Source organism: Aulonocara stuartgranti (assembly GCF_965226115.1).
Source record: "Aulonocara stuartgranti genome assembly, chromosome: 6".
NCBI classification, from domain to species: Eukaryota; Metazoa; Chordata; class Actinopteri; order Cichliformes; family Cichlidae; genus Aulonocara; species Aulonocara stuartgranti.
In genome coordinates this window covers 39,114,099-39,130,870 of record NC_138944.1, presented here as the reverse complement: position 1 = coordinate 39,130,870, position 16,772 = coordinate 39,114,099, and the positions used below count along the sequence as shown (strand labels likewise).

General features: G+C 42.8%; 1 protein-coding gene across 1 annotated transcript in view; it reads left to right on the top strand.

Moving 5' to 3' along the window:
- The window catches only part of LOC309708431 (apoptosis-stimulating of p53 protein 2-like), a 38,036-nt gene that overhangs the window by 12,440 nt on the left and 8,824 nt on the right, over positions 1-16,772 (top strand). The window contains exons 2-7 of the mRNA XM_082536482.1: positions 35-182; positions 481-594; positions 4,586-4,662; positions 5,241-5,342; positions 5,964-6,141; positions 9,795-9,994. Of these exons, the coding sequence (XP_082392608.1) occupies positions 35-182; positions 481-594; positions 4,586-4,662; positions 5,241-5,342; positions 5,964-6,141; positions 9,795-9,994 (819 nt within the window). The remainder of the gene's footprint in view (positions 1-34; positions 183-480; positions 595-4,585; positions 4,663-5,240; positions 5,343-5,963; positions 6,142-9,794; positions 9,995-16,772) is intronic.

Genomic DNA, 16,772 nt, shown 5'->3' with positions numbered 1-16,772 from the left:
ATTCTTATTACCAAAATGTATTTTGTAATTGTAGATGTTCCTAACTGTGTACCTCAGCAACAATAACCAACACTTTAGTGAAGTCCCCATCACACCAGAGACACTGTGCAGAGATGTGGTGGAGCTCTGCAAGGAGCCTGGCGAGTCTGACTGCTATCTGGCTGAGATATTGAGAGGCTCAGGTGAGTTTCTTGTGTCAAGTAGATATCCAAACTGCTAGTAGTGACCTAATAATAATAATAATGAATTGCGGTATTCATTCACGTGAACCTCAAATACACAAACACTGATATGGTTGTAGCTATATCTCAAAAGTAGCCATAATGTGACTTTCAGGTCAGGTGATAAGAACTATAGTTTCACACATAGTTTTTGGCCCTATAGTGTAATTATATCATGATTGATTAATTCCATCTCTTTTTGTAACAAAGGGTTAATGTTATATTCTTTAACGTTGTATGCTTTTTTTCAATCAATCAGAACGTGTTGTTGGAGATGGAGAACAGATGCTGGAGGTGTTGCAGCGATCAGGACAGCAGAGGGGAGAGGTACGTTATCACCTCCGTCACCAAAGAGCACCTGGACGAGAATCAGGTAAGAAAGAAATTTAATGGCTAAAGGTAATTAAAAAACTGACATACTATGTTATTTAATAAAGGACCACACACCACCAGAACAGTCTCAGTACTATTTGGCACTCATAACATTTAAAAAGAAAAAATTAAAATGTCCAAACAGCCGTAACTACAGTACAGGTTATGATTTAGGTACAACATTTAGGTCTAAGCTAATTTATAATTATAAGTAATCAATTGAATGTTAATTATGAAGAATTTGATAGACAGTATCCATCCTCTCACTTTTGATGGCAGGTATGGATCCTGTGGTTAACTCAGTGGAGTGGCAGTACTGGTGTATCCCCTTTGTAAATATACAGATATACCTCTATCCATCTATTAGTTGATATACAGAGGTGGCAAAAGAACACACATTGTTCACATTTTTCACAAGTACAGATGCTTGTGTTTGAAAAGTAAAAAGGTGAGTGTTCCTCTAATTCTCTTGACAGTGTATATACAGAAAATATTGGCACTATTGAAGGTCCGAATGAGCACAGTGTATCTTGTAGGTTACTTTGCTTTCACTCGTTCGTCCATCCATCTTCTTTCGCTTATCCAGGGCCGGGTCGCGAGGGCAGCAATCTAAGCAGAAAAGCCCAGACCTCCCTCTCCCCAGCCACCTCCTCCAGCTTGTCTGGGGGAACACCAAGGCGTTCCCAGTCCAACCGAGAGATATAATCTCTCCAGCATGTCTTGGGTCTGCCCCGGGGCCTCCTCCCGGTGGGACATGCCCAGAACACCTCACCCAGGAGGCATCCTTATCAGACGCCTAAACCACCTCAGCTGGCTCCTTTTGATGTGGAGGAGCAGCGGCTCTACTCTGAGCCCCTCCCAGATGGCAGAACTTCTCACCCTATCTCTAAGGGAGAGGCCAGCCACCCTTTCTCTGAAGGGTGACTGGCTCACAGAACGAGTATCTGTGATCTCGTTCTTTCGGTCACTATCCACATCTTGTGGTACATAAGGGATGTAGATCGACCGGTAAATCAAGAGCTTCGCTTTTAAACTCAGCTCTCTCTTCACCACGACAGATCAGTTTAGTGTCCGCATCACTAATCCATCTGTTGATCTCTCGCTTCCTTTTCCCGTCACCCGTGAACAAGACCCCGAGATACCTAAATGCCTGCACTTGGGGCAGGAACTCGTCACTGACCCAGAGTGGGCACTCCACCCTTTTCTGGCTGAGGACCATGGCTTCAGATTTGGAGGTGCTGATCCTCATTCTCACCACTTCACACTCAACTGCGAACTGTTCCAGTGTGACCTGGAGGCCATCATCCGATGAAGCCAACAGAACCACATCATCTGTGAAAAGCAGAGATGAGATTCTGAGACCACCCAACTAAAAGCTGTTCACCACCTCATAATTCTGTCAAATAAAAATTATGAACAGAATCGGTGACAAAGGGCAGCCCTGGCCAAGAATGAGTCCGACTTATTGCCGGCTATCCGGACCAAGCTCTTGCAACGGTTGTATAAGGATCGAATGGCCTGAAGCAATGGACCAGACACCCCATACTCCCGAAGCACCTCTCACAAGACACTCTGAAGGACACGGTCTTCTCCCAGTCCACAAAACACACGTAGATTAGTTGGGCAAGTTCCCATGCACCCTCAAGTATCCTTGAGAGGGTAAAGAGCTGATCCTGTGTTCCATGACCAGGATGAAAACCGCATTGTTAATGCTGTATCAGAGGTTCGACTAGCGGGTGGACTCTCCTTTCCAGCACCCTGGCATAGACTTTCCCAGAGAGGCTGAGGAGTGTGAGCCCCCTATAGTTGGACACACCCTTTGGTCCCCGTTCTTAAAGATGGGAATCACCACCCTGGTCTGCCAATCCAGAGGAACCACCCCTGATCTACACACAACATTGTAGAGGCATGTCAACAAAGACAGCCCTACAACATCCAGAGCCTCCAGGAACTCAGGGCGGACCTCATCCACCCCAGGGGCTCTGCCACCAAGGAGTTGTTTAACTGCCCCAGTGACCTCGCCCCCGGAGATAGGCTAGTCGTCCCCCTCAGACTCTGCTTCCTCCACAGAAGACGTGCCAGTGGGATTAAGGAGGTCCTCAAAGTATTCCTTACAATGCCCGACTATGTTTTCAGTCAGAAGTCAGCAGCGCTCCACCCGCACTATACACATTGCAGGTGGAGCACTGCTTTCCCCTCCTGAGTCGTCTGATGGTTTGCCAGAATCTCTTCGAGGGAGTCCTCGTTAGAGACCAAATTTCTACGATTTTTAGGCCAAAGTGCAATAACCTCAGTTTTATCTGAATTCAGAAGCAGAAAATTAGAGGTCATCCAGGTCTTTATGTGTTTAATAGACTCCAATTTTTTCTCGTAAATGGAGAGTCCTCTTCACACACTAAGGATAATTATGGAGTTCCACAGGCTTCAGTGCTAGAACCAATTCTGTTTAGATTATACATGCTTCTTTACATGCAGTATACAAAGTATTAAAGACAGCATTAAAGACATAAAAACCTGGATGACAACTAGTTTTCTGCTTCCAAATTCAGATGAAACTGAGCTTATTGTACTTGGCCCTTAAAGAGTCTCAGAGGGATGCTGAAAGGTTCATGCATTTATTACTTCCAGGCTGGACTAGTGTAATTTGTTATTGTCAGGATGTCCTAAAACTCCCTGAAAAGCCTTCAGCTAATCCAAATTGCTTCAGCAAGAGTCCTGACAGGGACTAGAAACAGATTTCTCCTGTTTTGGCTTCCCTTCATTGGCTCCCTGTTAAATCCAGAATGGAATTCAAAATCCTGCTCCTCACATACTGTCATGGTTCACTGTGTGGCTGGCAGGAAATAGAACCCAAACACAGGAGTCATACGCGGGGAGGGATGAACTCAAAACGGCAGCTTTATTGCTGGAAAAACACATAGGTACTAAACTAAACACAAGGAGCTATAAACAAGAAACTCAAATCAAAAACCAGAGACACGAGGGAGCTACACTGGAAACACAAGGACATAGGAGCGCGGAGGAAACACACAGTGAGGGGACGACGCCACACAGAACAGAGGGGGACATTGACATAAGTACACAGAAGGTAACGAGGGAAGTGGAAGCACACGGGGAACACAGCTGAGGACAATTACACATAACAGAGTGGGGGAGGACACGAAATTCTGACACCAAGACGCGGACCTTAAACATAACACAGAGAGTACACAGAGACAGCCGAGAGAAGCAGAGAGAGAGAGAACATGATGGAAAGAGGAAAACACAGAGCACAAGGAGTATGAGCAAAACACAATAGCTCACATCACTATATACACGGCCACACAGAGGGAGACAAAGGGGGATAACGACACGAGAGGAAATCCAGTAAATTAACCTGAACAACTTAGGACCCATAGAATAACAAATGAACTTAACATGACACAGGAACACAGGAAAACTAAGAACGCTGGGTCAAATGACCCAGAATCTTGACACATACAAGGCCTTGAATAATCAGGCCCCATCTCATCTTAATGACCTTGTAGTACCATATCACCTGATTAGAGCACTATGCTCTCGCACTGCAGGCCTACTTGTTGTACCTAGAGTATTTAAAAGTAGAATGGCAGGCAGAGCCTTCAGCTTTCAGGCCCCTCTTCTGTGAAAGCAGCTTCCAGTTTGGATTCGGGAGACAGACACTATCTCTACTTTCAAGATTAGGCTTCAAACTTTCCTTTTTGCTAAGCATATAGTTAGGGCTGGACCAAGTGACCCTGAATCCTCCCTTAGTTACTCAGCAATTGACTGCTGAGTAACTAAGGCTGCTGGGGGCTTATTATTATGCACTAGTATTTTATCGTCATTCACCTTTTTCACTCACTATGTGTTTATATACATTGTTGTCAATCTTGGCTTATCCTGACCATCTTCTGCACCAACACTGGATAGGCAGTAGAGCATGGCTAAAATGATTAAATTCTTCATTAGTATTTACTGTGTTTTGTGTCCAGTTGGATCCAGGGCTGCAGATCAGATGATGAGGAGAAACCAGGTGAAAGCCTCGTTGGAGAGATGTCTGGAGAATGGGGTGAGAGACTTTTACTGTGATTTTGATAAAAATAAATCAGTGTGTTTTGCCTTGGCTTACATTTTTATTACCGACTAACATGAATCCCTTCAAACACATTCATAGATATTGCATTTTGAGTTTCTGTGATCAGCAGTCCCCAAACTTTTTTGTGCCACGGACCGGTTTATGTCCAACAACATTTTCATGGACCGGCCTTTAAGGTGTCGCAGATAAATGCAACAAAATAAAACCAGTACCCATACTAAAAAAAAGAAGATTTATTCATAACGCACGGGAAAAGACCCAGAGAAACCAAGTTAACGATAAAAACGATAAAAAGAATAATGCTAAAAACCGACAAAAACCCTGAAAACCATGAATTTCACATCCAAGCCTGAACTCTCGCAGCCGGGTACCAAACGACTCATGGACGGGTACCGGTCCATGGCTCGGGGGACCGCTGCCGTAAATGGCTGAACAGAAAGTTGTGCATTGCACCTTAAAATGCATGAAGGTTGTGACAGCTGGACAGTGTAATGTGTCTTTTAGTATTTCTGTCTGTGTGAAAGTGAACTCTGACTGTATCTGCGTTACAGGTTTCAGCTCCTTGTCTGGACATGACGCTGAATGAGCTGCACGACCTGGCAACCCGACAGCAGCAGCAGATCAGTGCTCAGCAGCAGCTGCTGGCCTCCAAGGTAAAACACACCATACACAACTATTACTACTGTTACTACTACTGGTGTTACCACTTATATTGATGCTGATACTATTTTAAATGCAGTTCACAATAACCTCTTGCAGTTGCCTATGGATGCTTATTAACTACTTCTTGTACTCCGTTTGCCCCCTGGACTAGTATACCAAACAAAGCTCTGTGCAAACAGAGACTAATGTTCATACTAAAGTGATGTACATGATTCGACTGTGACTACACAAGCCTTCTATACCTCATATGAATGGCTAGATATATTTTACAAGATGTACTGTAAATTTATTATTTATTTATTAACCTTTATTTAACCAGGAAGATCCCATTGAGATTAAAAACCTCTTTTTCAAGGGAGACCTGGCCAAGATAGGCAGCAGCAGATGTCTCACAGTTACAGAAATTACTCAAACACAGGCAGCAACAACACACATGCAACAATAAGTGAAAGAATACAAATAAAATAAAAAATAAAATTCAATAAAATTCAAATAAAAATAAAAAAGTCAATGTTTCATGTCTTCCAGTTAAAGTATATCAGGAAGAAATCGGTGTAGCTGTTTAGCATGATATGATATGATAAAGACCTGAAAAGCATTGTGTTTTGCAGGAGCAGCAGCTACGGTTCCTGAAACTGCAGGATCACCAGCAGCAGCAACAGGAGGCGTCAGAACAGGAGCGGCTGTGGCAGCTCAGGGAGAATGCGCATAACCAGGAGGCCAAACTGCGACGAGTCCGGGCCCTAAAGGGTCAGGTGGAACAGAAACGCCTAAGTAATAGCAATCTAGGTCAGTGAGCCATGCGACTACATAGGCTTTGTAACATTTTGCAGAGCTTCTTTATTCTTATCCAAAACATTAGTTTTGAACTGTTTTATGTGTCACATATTCCTGGGCCTAATTGTATAAAATCAATATGAAGCACTAATGCACCGACAAGTTTGGCACATTAGTTTGGGGCAAACATCAACATGGGAAAAACATTAGAAAACTATTTAAGAAATTTTTCGTTTCATAAATAGTCTAATTTTTGTATTTTTTAAAATAAACTTGGGATTTTTTTAAATGGGAGCTAATATTCTCATATCCAACTCTATATTTCTGTTCACTGACTATCAGAAAAGCTAAAGAAGAGGTACTGGCGTCCCACTGTTCATTTTCAATCCCAAACTCGTGGTGTAAGTCAACTTTCTTTTGACTGGCTACCCTTCTTAAACAAAAGGTTTACAGGCAGCTGGTGTTACGTATAAGGAGAAGAGGCTCTAAATAAAATTCAACCGTCCAAGTTGTTATTCAATTCAATTTTCTTTTATACAGCGCCAAATCACAACAACAGTCGCCTCAAGGCACTTTATATTGTAAGGTAGACCCTACAAAAATACATACAGAGAAAAACTCAACAATCAAATGACCGCTTATGAGCAGCACTTTGGCAACAGTGGGGAGGAAAAACTCCCTTTTAACAGGAAGAAACTTCCAGTAGAACCAGGCTCAGAGAGGGGCGGGGCCATCTGCTGTGACAGGTATACCAGTACAGGCCGTGGTCATACATGAGAAATCAGTTGCAAACAATCCAAGTAACGCAAGCAACAGGAAAAGTCAATGAAATACTCTAAATCAGATCAGTTAGGATAGTAGTAGGCAACACAAGGAATACTAGGAATTACTGGAAAGCTTTACTGCAAAGAGTACAGTCTGGCTTAAGATTGTTGTGACGGTATATATACTGAGGAGACTGACTAACTGAACACTGGCCTGGCACAAAAATAGCAGGAAACAGAACAAAGTAAAGTGTAAGACAAATTTAAGTAAAACAGAATGTGACTGTTCATGATGGTGTGATTGAGATGACCATATTAGGGATATGTGCTTTTACTAATCATCATCCAGAACCATGTGTAGAAAAATGCTTTCTGATAGGAATTGACTACATAAATTTTAACCGAATATACGTGGTAAATCTGAATCAGAGAAACTATTAATCTCAGAGGAAAATTCAGTTTCAAAGAAAATGAGTGCAGAAACAGAGATATTGATAGATAAATGTTAAGATAAATATAGAGATAGGTATAAATATAAATATAAAAGGACAAGTATGTGCAAATATGGTGTACAAAAATGAGAGGGTGCACTGAGATGTGATTTGTTCCGTTCCACATGTGTGGACCTGACTGAAGAGTTTGATAGCAGCGGGAAGGAAAGACCTGTACCACAACTCAGACAGGCGAGGTTGAAGGAACCTGTTGCTGAAACTACTCTTCAGATTGTCCAGTGTGTTATGGAGGGGGTCCATGTCCATGATTGCCTGCAGTCTTGCAAGCATTTTGTCAAAGATCACCACCTCCGTGGCGAACTTCATGCCAAAAACAGACTCGGCCTTCCTGAATTTGTTCAGTCTGTTTGCGTCCTTCTCTTTGATGCATGCACCCCAGCATGCCACAGCAAAGAAGCTACTGCTCGCAGTGTTCAAATGACAGAAAAGAATGCTAAACAGCACGTCGACACTGCTATATAAACACCATCATCAGATTAAAAAAATGAATACTACCTTTTATGGTTTACAGCAGGGATGTCAAACTCAATTGCACAGGGGGCCAAAACTTAAGGCACACTTTAGGTCGCGGGCCAAACAAGATAAACATTTATTGAACACTAAAACAATGTTTTTTAAACATAAATATGAATAAAAACAGACAGGAATATTATTCCAGAAAAAAATAAACTTTAAATATTTTGCTCTTCATAAAAATATATCCTGTCAAAATTATGCAAGTTAGAAATATGAACATGCTGCCAAAACCCCAGAAAAAATAAATGAAAGCAAACACAAGGTTGGAGCCGCATGTAGCTGAGGCGTTGCTTCAGGAATGGAACTAATAAACTGTGCGGGCCATTCAGTGTGGTACTTTGCCTTGAGTGTATCATTACACTGCAGCTCCATCTGAATCTGCACAGGTGCAGTTTCCACATAAATGGGTTGCAAAGCAGCTCGAAATTCTCTTTTTGTGCTTCAAAGTCACCAAAGCGCCGGGCATACTCAGTGCGCAGTGCGCTCAGTTTATCAGCAAAGTGCGCCGACTTGGTTCAACATTACTTGGCAACAGGGAAAGTGAGGTGATAGGTTTGTAGTTTGAACCTATTTGCTGGAACGTTCAAGACAATTTGATTACACAGCAAAAGCAAGACACAAGTAGGCAAAGTTCTTCGTGTTACTCATGCATGAGGGAGAGAACCACGACAAGCGCCGTTCCTTCGCTTGACCCCAGTCGCTCTCGTCCGCTCCCCCATAACATTGTTCCTTTATTGAGCTCACATGAATACACATAGGTTCATTAACACATGACGTATACATACACACAAAGAGTACCTTGCCTGTGCGTTGTGTAAGTATGTGTGTGTGTGTGTGGGGTCAGTGTGTGACCCCATAAATGACTTCCCTAAACCTGCTGGTCTGTAAGTCCAGCAGTTCATCTAAACAAAAGGCACTTAGACTAAAACTGACATGGCTACGTTTATCCTACCATAAAACAACAAGAGAAGGTACGCCCTCTCCCATGCTCCCAGGATGTGGTGTGAATGCCAGAACACTCTGGAAGTCTTTGCAGACTCCTAAGGATCACACATCGTATCACTACACAATCGATTATACACCTCTAAGCATATATGGTTAAATATTGCTAAGCATAAATGACAATCAACAATATAAACCTGACATGAGGCAAGTTGCACTGGTGCATTTGTGACTGCTTCACTTCAAATGCCTTCACTGCATCATACATGCCGTGTCCATGAACTGACAGATTTCCTTGCCGAGCTCAAAAACTCTATTGAGAACTTTTCCCCAACTCAGCCAACGGACCTCTGTATGATAAGGAATGTCAGCAAGCTCTGAATCTATTTCCTACATAAAAGACTGAAATTGACGGTGATTCAAACCTTTAACTCGGTGATCATTACATGCTCCATTTTTAGGACTCTACCACACAGCCTTTCCTGGTGTGTGATGCAGTGATATGCTGTTAACTCACCGGTACATTTCTCCTCCTTGCGCATCTTTACTCTCATCCTGCCGACGAGTCCACTTTTTTTCACCGCACAACACCGGCGCTCCATCTGTTGTAAGTCCAACGAGTTTGTCCCAGGGCAGTTTCATGTCGGTCACACTTTGACATGCGTTTTCAAAAATGTCTTTTCCTGTCGTTGTCCCGTGCATCGATTTAATGTCCAATATTTCCACTCCACGGATGAAGATGGCCAGCCGTGCAATGTCCATCATGTCTGTACTTTCATCCACAGCAAGAGAGTATGCCCAGTACAAGGTTTTAAAAAAACCTATTCAAACTGAAAATGAGTGTAATGGTTATCTTTAAATAAGTAGTGCAGGGTACTGCGGGATGACACCAGGATCAATTAAGGACTGCAATGATATGATTGTGTTGCAGTGGAGGAGATCGAGCAGATGACCAGCCTTTTCCATCAGAAGCAGACAGAGCTGCTCGTGGCTGTGGCGAGGGTAGAGGAGCTGAGCAACCAGCTGGAGGGACTGAGGAGCAACAGTCTGGAGCCTTCTCTTCCTCTTCTTCCGCACCACCACAACATGTCTTCTACAGCTGAGCTGGAATGTCTCTACAAAGAACTGCAGGTGAGATGTCAGCTGAGAATTTCTCTTGCTAATATTAAATTATACTTTGCTGTTCTACAATTAAATTAAATGTTTGCCATATTTTCTGCTTTCTTTACAGTATGATATAAATATATATCGGATTTTTATAGCAAAATTTGTCATTCAGCGTTCTTTGATGAATGTGAAAATCTCTTGACATTAATCAACTACAGACATAAAATCATATTTCTACCTAATAGAGAGAGTGAAGATATCGATGATACTGTTATGCCTTTACACAAATTACTTTGTATTGTGGAGGGAAATATATTTTCTGTTTCTGTAGCATTTGTAATCATAAAAAGGCAGTAAGAGTAAGAGGCAGTCCGACAGTAATATTTGAGGTTGTCTGCGTAGAAAGTTGTCATTTCCATACCTTAGTTTTTCAGTTGTGGCTCCTTCTGTTTGCCTCAGATGGTGGGTGCTGCCTTTCTTTGGAGGCATAATGACTGTGTGCAGGATCGCTGAAGAGAGTACGGTTAATCAGGGTTTTTCTGTATTTGTAATCACATGGGTGCATGCAGGTTGGGGAGGCCTGTAAATGAAAACCAAATTAAAGCATCCAGTATGTTTTCTCATTATCACTTATGATCAGGTGTGACAGGGGAGCAAAATTCCCTGCCTGATAAACGGGGGACTATGGTCTTATCCTAGCCTAATAAATGGAAAAAATAAAATGATATAAATGAAAGCCTCTTGCACTCTTTTCTTTAAATTAAGTTCAGCGTGTCAGAAATAGTGATAAGTGCTTAATACATCATAGAAAAAACATTTCTCATTTGGAGCTCTTGAGTACTCCATCATTGCATTTGTTCTGTTTAACCCTAAACCCTAATTATAATTGATAATTATATAGAAGTTTGCAAACAAGCCAGCAAACAGGCTTACAACAAGCCAATACAGATGTGAAACATGGCTGAAAGTAGCCACTGGTTGTTGTTATGTTCAGAGGTGGCAAAAGTACAGACTTTACAGACTTTTAAACAAATAGCTATTTTCTGTCGCCCACATTGTAGACGGTGACTTTGTCTCCACACCTAAACAGTACAATGAGTCAAGAGTTAGAGTGGGATTCAGCAGGTGGGGGAACCCTGAGATCTGTGCAGTAGCTCAGCATAGGGAAAAGAATCACAGTCATTTTTCATGTAAGCTTCAGTAGGTTTTCCGTGTCGCTGTTATCAGCTGACCTGCTTTTTGTGGATTTACACAACTGAATTCAACACGATGTAAGCAGTTTCACAAGCTATCTTGGCTGATATCCATCCCTTACACTGACACAAGGTAGTATAAAGTTGGAATTCACTGAATGAACCCAAGCGTCATCAGCTTAAAGCTTGTTCACTACATTAATGCAGTAATTTAATGCAACAGTTGAATAACACAAAATTAGTATAGCTTTGTTTGTTTTGCAAAATGAAAATACATAATTTATCAAAACACATCATATGTGATTAAAATTATGACGTCACATGGAAGCTTTAAATTTGCAGTTTATCAAACGTCACTGAGCAGTCCTTACCTTTAAATCTAACCTCTCTTCAATTCAATTCAATTTTATTTATATAGCGCCAAATCACAACAAAAGTCGCCTCAAGGCGCTTCATAGATACAGAGAAAAACCCAACAATCATATGACCCCCTATGAGCAGCACTTTGGCGACAGTGGGAAGGAAAAACTCCCTTTTAACAGGAAGAAACCTCCGGCAGAACCAGGCTCAGGGAGGGGCGGGGCCATCTTCTGCCACCGGTTGGGGTGAGAGAAGGAGACAGGATAAAGACATGCTGTGGAAGAGAGACAGAGATTAATAACAGATATGATTCAATGCAGAGAGGTCTGTTAATACATAGTGAGTGAGAAAGGTGACTGGAAAGGAAAAACTCAATGCCAACGCATCATGGGAATCCCCGGCAGCCTATGTCTATTGCAGCATAACTAAGGGAGGATTCAGGGTCACCTGGTCCAGCCCTAACTATATGCTTTAGCAAAAAGGAAAGTTTTAAGCCTAATCTTGAAAGTAGAGATAGTGTCTGTCTCCTGAATCCAAACTGGAAGCTGGTTCCACAGAAGAGGGGCCTGAAAACTGAAGGCTCTCCCTCCCATTCTACTTTTAAATACTCTAGGAACAACAAGTAGGCCTGCAGAGCGAGAGCGAAGTGCTCTAATAGGGTGATATGGTACTACAAGGTCATTAAGATAAGATGTGGCCTGATTATTTAAGACTTTGTATGTGAGGAGCAGGATTTTGAATTCTGGATTTAACAGGAAGCCAATGAAGGGAAGCCAAAACAGGAGAAATATGCTCTCTCTTTCTAGTCCCTGTCAGGACTCTTGCTGCAGCATTTTGGATTAGCTGAAGGCTTTTCAGGGAGTTTTTAGGACATCCTGATAATAATGAATTACAGTCGTGCAGCCTGGAAGTAATAAATGCATGAACTAGTTCTTCAGCGTCACTCTGAGACAGGATATTTCTAACTTTAGAGATGTTGCGCAAATGGAAGAAAGCAGTCTTACATATTTGTTTAATATGTGCGTTGAAGGACATGTCCTGGTCAAAAATGACTCCAAGGTTCCTCACAGTGTTACTGGAGGCCAAGGTAATGCCATCCAGAGTAAGAATCTGGTTAGATACCATATTTCTAAGATTTTCAGGGCCGACTACAATAACCTCAGTTCGATCTGAATTAAGAAGCAGAAAGTTAGTGGCCATCCAGGTCTTTATGTCTTTAAGACATTCCTGCACTCTCATCCTGTCTGTAGTGCTGTGCAGTATATTTTGGTATCAATCCAATACCAATACTTTTAACATATATTGGCAACTTATGTTGGGGAGAGAAGTGTGTCATGACTTAAGACTTAAGAAGAGGTTCCCAAAGTGTGTGGCCCACCCCCTGGGGAGGGGGGGGGGGGGGGGGGGGGGTGCAGAGCCATTGCAGGGGGGGGGCATGGTAGCATAATGGACAGGTTTTTGGCGGGGCTTCCACACATACGCAAAGCAGGGTATGAAACATCGCCAAATATGTTTCCAAACCAACTGCCTTCCAAGCCAAAGACTAGAAAATATGGTGAAACATATCTTCCCTTTGGCTTTACCTGCACAAGGCCAAGGTAGGCCTCCCCTGTAGAATTGGTTTTCCCTGTGTCGGGAGCACGAACTGGGCTCTCCAAATCACGGACAAACAGTATCCCACATTCTTGATGTTTAGTTCACAAACACTTCTTATAATGACCAACTACACTCAACAAAAATATAAACGCAACACCTTTGTTACTGCTCCCATTCCCCATGGGATGGACGTAGAGACCTAAAATTCATTCCAGATACACAATATAACCATCCCTCCCAAACAGTGGTCACAAATCAGTCCAAATGTGTGGTAGTGGGCACATCTGCTATATTGAGATAATCCATCCCACCTCACAGGTGTGCCACATCAGGATGCTGATCTGACATCATGAGTAGTGCACAGGTGTACCTCAGACTGCCCACAACAAAAGGCCACCCTGGAATGTGCAGTTTTGTCTCACAGCAAAATGCCACAGATGCCACAAGCAATGAGGGAGCGTGCAATTGGCGTGCTGACAGCAGGAATGTCAACCAGATCTGTCGCCCGTGCATTGAATGTTCATTTCTCAACCATAAGCCGTCTCCACAGGCGTGTCAGAGAATATGGCAGCACATCCAACCGGCCTCACAACCGCAGACCTCGTGTAACCACACCAGCCCAGGACCTCCACATCCAGCAGGTTCACCTCCAAGATCGTCTGAGACCAGCCACCCAGACAGCTGCTGGAACAATTGGTTTACACAACCAAACAATTTCTGCACAAACTGTCAGAAACCGTCTCAGGGACGCTCAACTGCATGTCCGTCGTCCTCATCGGGGTCTTGACCTGACTCCAGCTCGTCGCCGTAACAGACTTGTGTGGGCAAATGCTCACATTCGATGGCGTCTGGCACGTTGGAGAGGTGTGCGCTTCACGGATGAATCATGGTTCACATTGTTCAGGGCAGATGGCAGCTGAGAATGTCCCAGTTCTTGCATGGCCAGCATACTCACCGGACATGTCACCCATTGAGCATGTTCGGGATGTGCTTGACCGGCGTATACGACAGCGTGTACCAGTTCCCACGAATATCCAACAACCTCGCACAGCCATTGAAGTGGAGTGGACCAACATTCCACAGGCCACAATTGACAATCTGATGGACTCCATGCGACGATGTGTTGCACTGCATGAGGCAAATGGTGGTCACACCAGATACTGACCGGTTCTGGGTCCCCAGACCCCCAATAGCGCAAAAAACTGCACATTCCAGGGTGGCCTTTTGTTGTGGGCAGTCTGAGGTACACCTGTGCACTACTCATGATGTCAGATCAGCATCCTGATGTGGCACACCTGTGAGGTGGGATGGATTATCTCAATATAGCAGATGTGCCCACTACCACACATTTGGACTGATTTGTGACCACTGTTTGGGAGGGATGGTTATATTGTGTATCTGGAATGAATTTTAGGTCTCTACGTCCATCCCATGGGGAATGGGAGCAGTAACAAAGGTGTTGCGTTTATATTTTTGTTGAGTGTATATGGGCTCAAATTGTGGTCATAAATATTTAGTATTTGTAAATCAGGATTTGTATGTGTAAAACGAATTTGTGTGTGTGTAAAAAAGATTTGTGTGTAGACTGAGCAAAAAATACACGTGAAACTCTGCACTCAAGTTTCAAGTTACAAGTACGAATTTTGACCCTATTTTTCTTCCTTTCATCTGATTGGCCAATGTCATGTCAATCACAAATTTAACTATCCAATCAGAGAACAGATGGGTTTGGCTATTGGAGGGGTGCTTTATGGAGCTTCAGGTCCTTGAAGGGAATAAATGCCCTTTTACATGCCAGCCCAGCGTTTTCCTTCATCACCACGAAGGAAAACAGTCTGTGGTGGTCCGAGTTTGGTGATTTTTGTGTCACAGGTTTACGTGCTTAATACAGGGACCTCCAGAGCCTTTTCAACAGCGCTGTGGACCTCGGGGTGGGGAGGGGGGGCAGTGTTGTGGAAATGACAGTCTTCACTAGTGGGGATAGTTACAAAGCATTCTTCGTTATGAATTAGCATACATGTTTTACTGAACATTTGAAGGACCAGCAAAAAAAAAAAAAACTCTTGTAGAGGACATAAAGTCAGAGATAGAAACGACAAGGAGCAGGTGCATCTAGTACAGGTAGAGCTGCTGCAACAACCCACAGAGCTCAACAGCCAGCGCAACAAATTCTGGATCCTTTGCTTTTAGTTAGCATTAGCAGCACATCCTGCCGCCGATGTGAAAGGACCTTTAGGCTGCGCACTGTGACTCACAGCAATGTTCCCAGATCAGCACTAACTTTGTGTTAAACTAATCCCAAAGTAATAATGGTATTTCTAACCACTGATATACCACAACTTTATCCTTTCAACAGCTACTGAAAGTTAGGGGTAGTGATGTGCGGATCGATCCTGAAATATCGGTTCCTCCGATACCAATCACTTATGTTCTAGAATCGATTCTGACATTAAAATATCGATATTTTAGTAATTTAGGGTGATAAATATATTTTACAGTGTTTATTTTTCAGATAAAATACGTTAAATGTCACCGTTATTATTGGCCGGCCCGGAAACAGCGGGGGTGTCCAAATTCAGAGGCTGCTTCCACCTGTACTACCCGGTCTAAAGAAAGTACTACAGCACGAGCTCCCTCGGTGGAGTGAAACTCTGCCGTCTGCTCCTTGCTATCTAAAATATAACCAGGCGCTGACGTAAACTCTCGACCGTCTCACACTTCTGTTTAATCATTTTCTGTTTGACGTTTATTCAGCTGTGTGAAAACCCGGAGGAACCCTTCCGAGGGATTAATAAAGTTACATTTAATTTAATCTAATCTAATAACTTTAATTTCAGCCAAACCAATTTACTCACGAACAAATAAAACACTGAAAAAGTCAAACAATAAAATTTTTAAGTTATCAAAGTGACTTATATATCATGTTTAACCCGAGTAGTGAAAGACCGCGGGGGTTTGAAGACGATGTGTCGGTCGGCTCAGATATTTGAAGTTTACACAGCTACATTCTCACCTGAAAATATGTCAAAAGCTTTTTTGCGACCCACAAAGAGAAATAAGAGTAATATTAAAACTAAGTAGCTGCCGCCATTGTTGGAAACTGGAATTGGCTGGCCGCGCTATGAATTCTGCGATATGGTTTTTCAATTTTGTTGTCCGGGTGGAAAAAATGGCGTCTCCAGGAGATTTTCAAGAGGGGCACTGAAATTCGAGATTCTCCCGGAAAAATCAGGAGGGTTGGCATGTATGGTTGTGGCAACATCACTAAACTTGTCAAACACCTCAGAGTAAATCATCTCACAGAATATGACGAGCGTATGCTGAGGCGAACTGAAGAGGAGGAGAGGGACAGGTGCTGCTAGGGCGAGACAGACGTCTCTCACAGAGTCCTTTAGTGCTGCAGGCAGGCAAGGTGTTCAAATAGCGCACTTCAGTTTTTTATTTCTATATGATGAACTCTGCATTATTAAGTGATAAGAACAAGTAATCTGATGTCCTGTAATCATTATGACGCTATAATTTGAGATACAATAAATAAAATACGTTTTTGTACAAAGTATCGGTATCGGATCAGTATCGTCGATACCACCCTGAATATTACTTGGTATCGGACCGGAAAGGAAATCAGTGGTATCGCACATCACTAGTTAGGG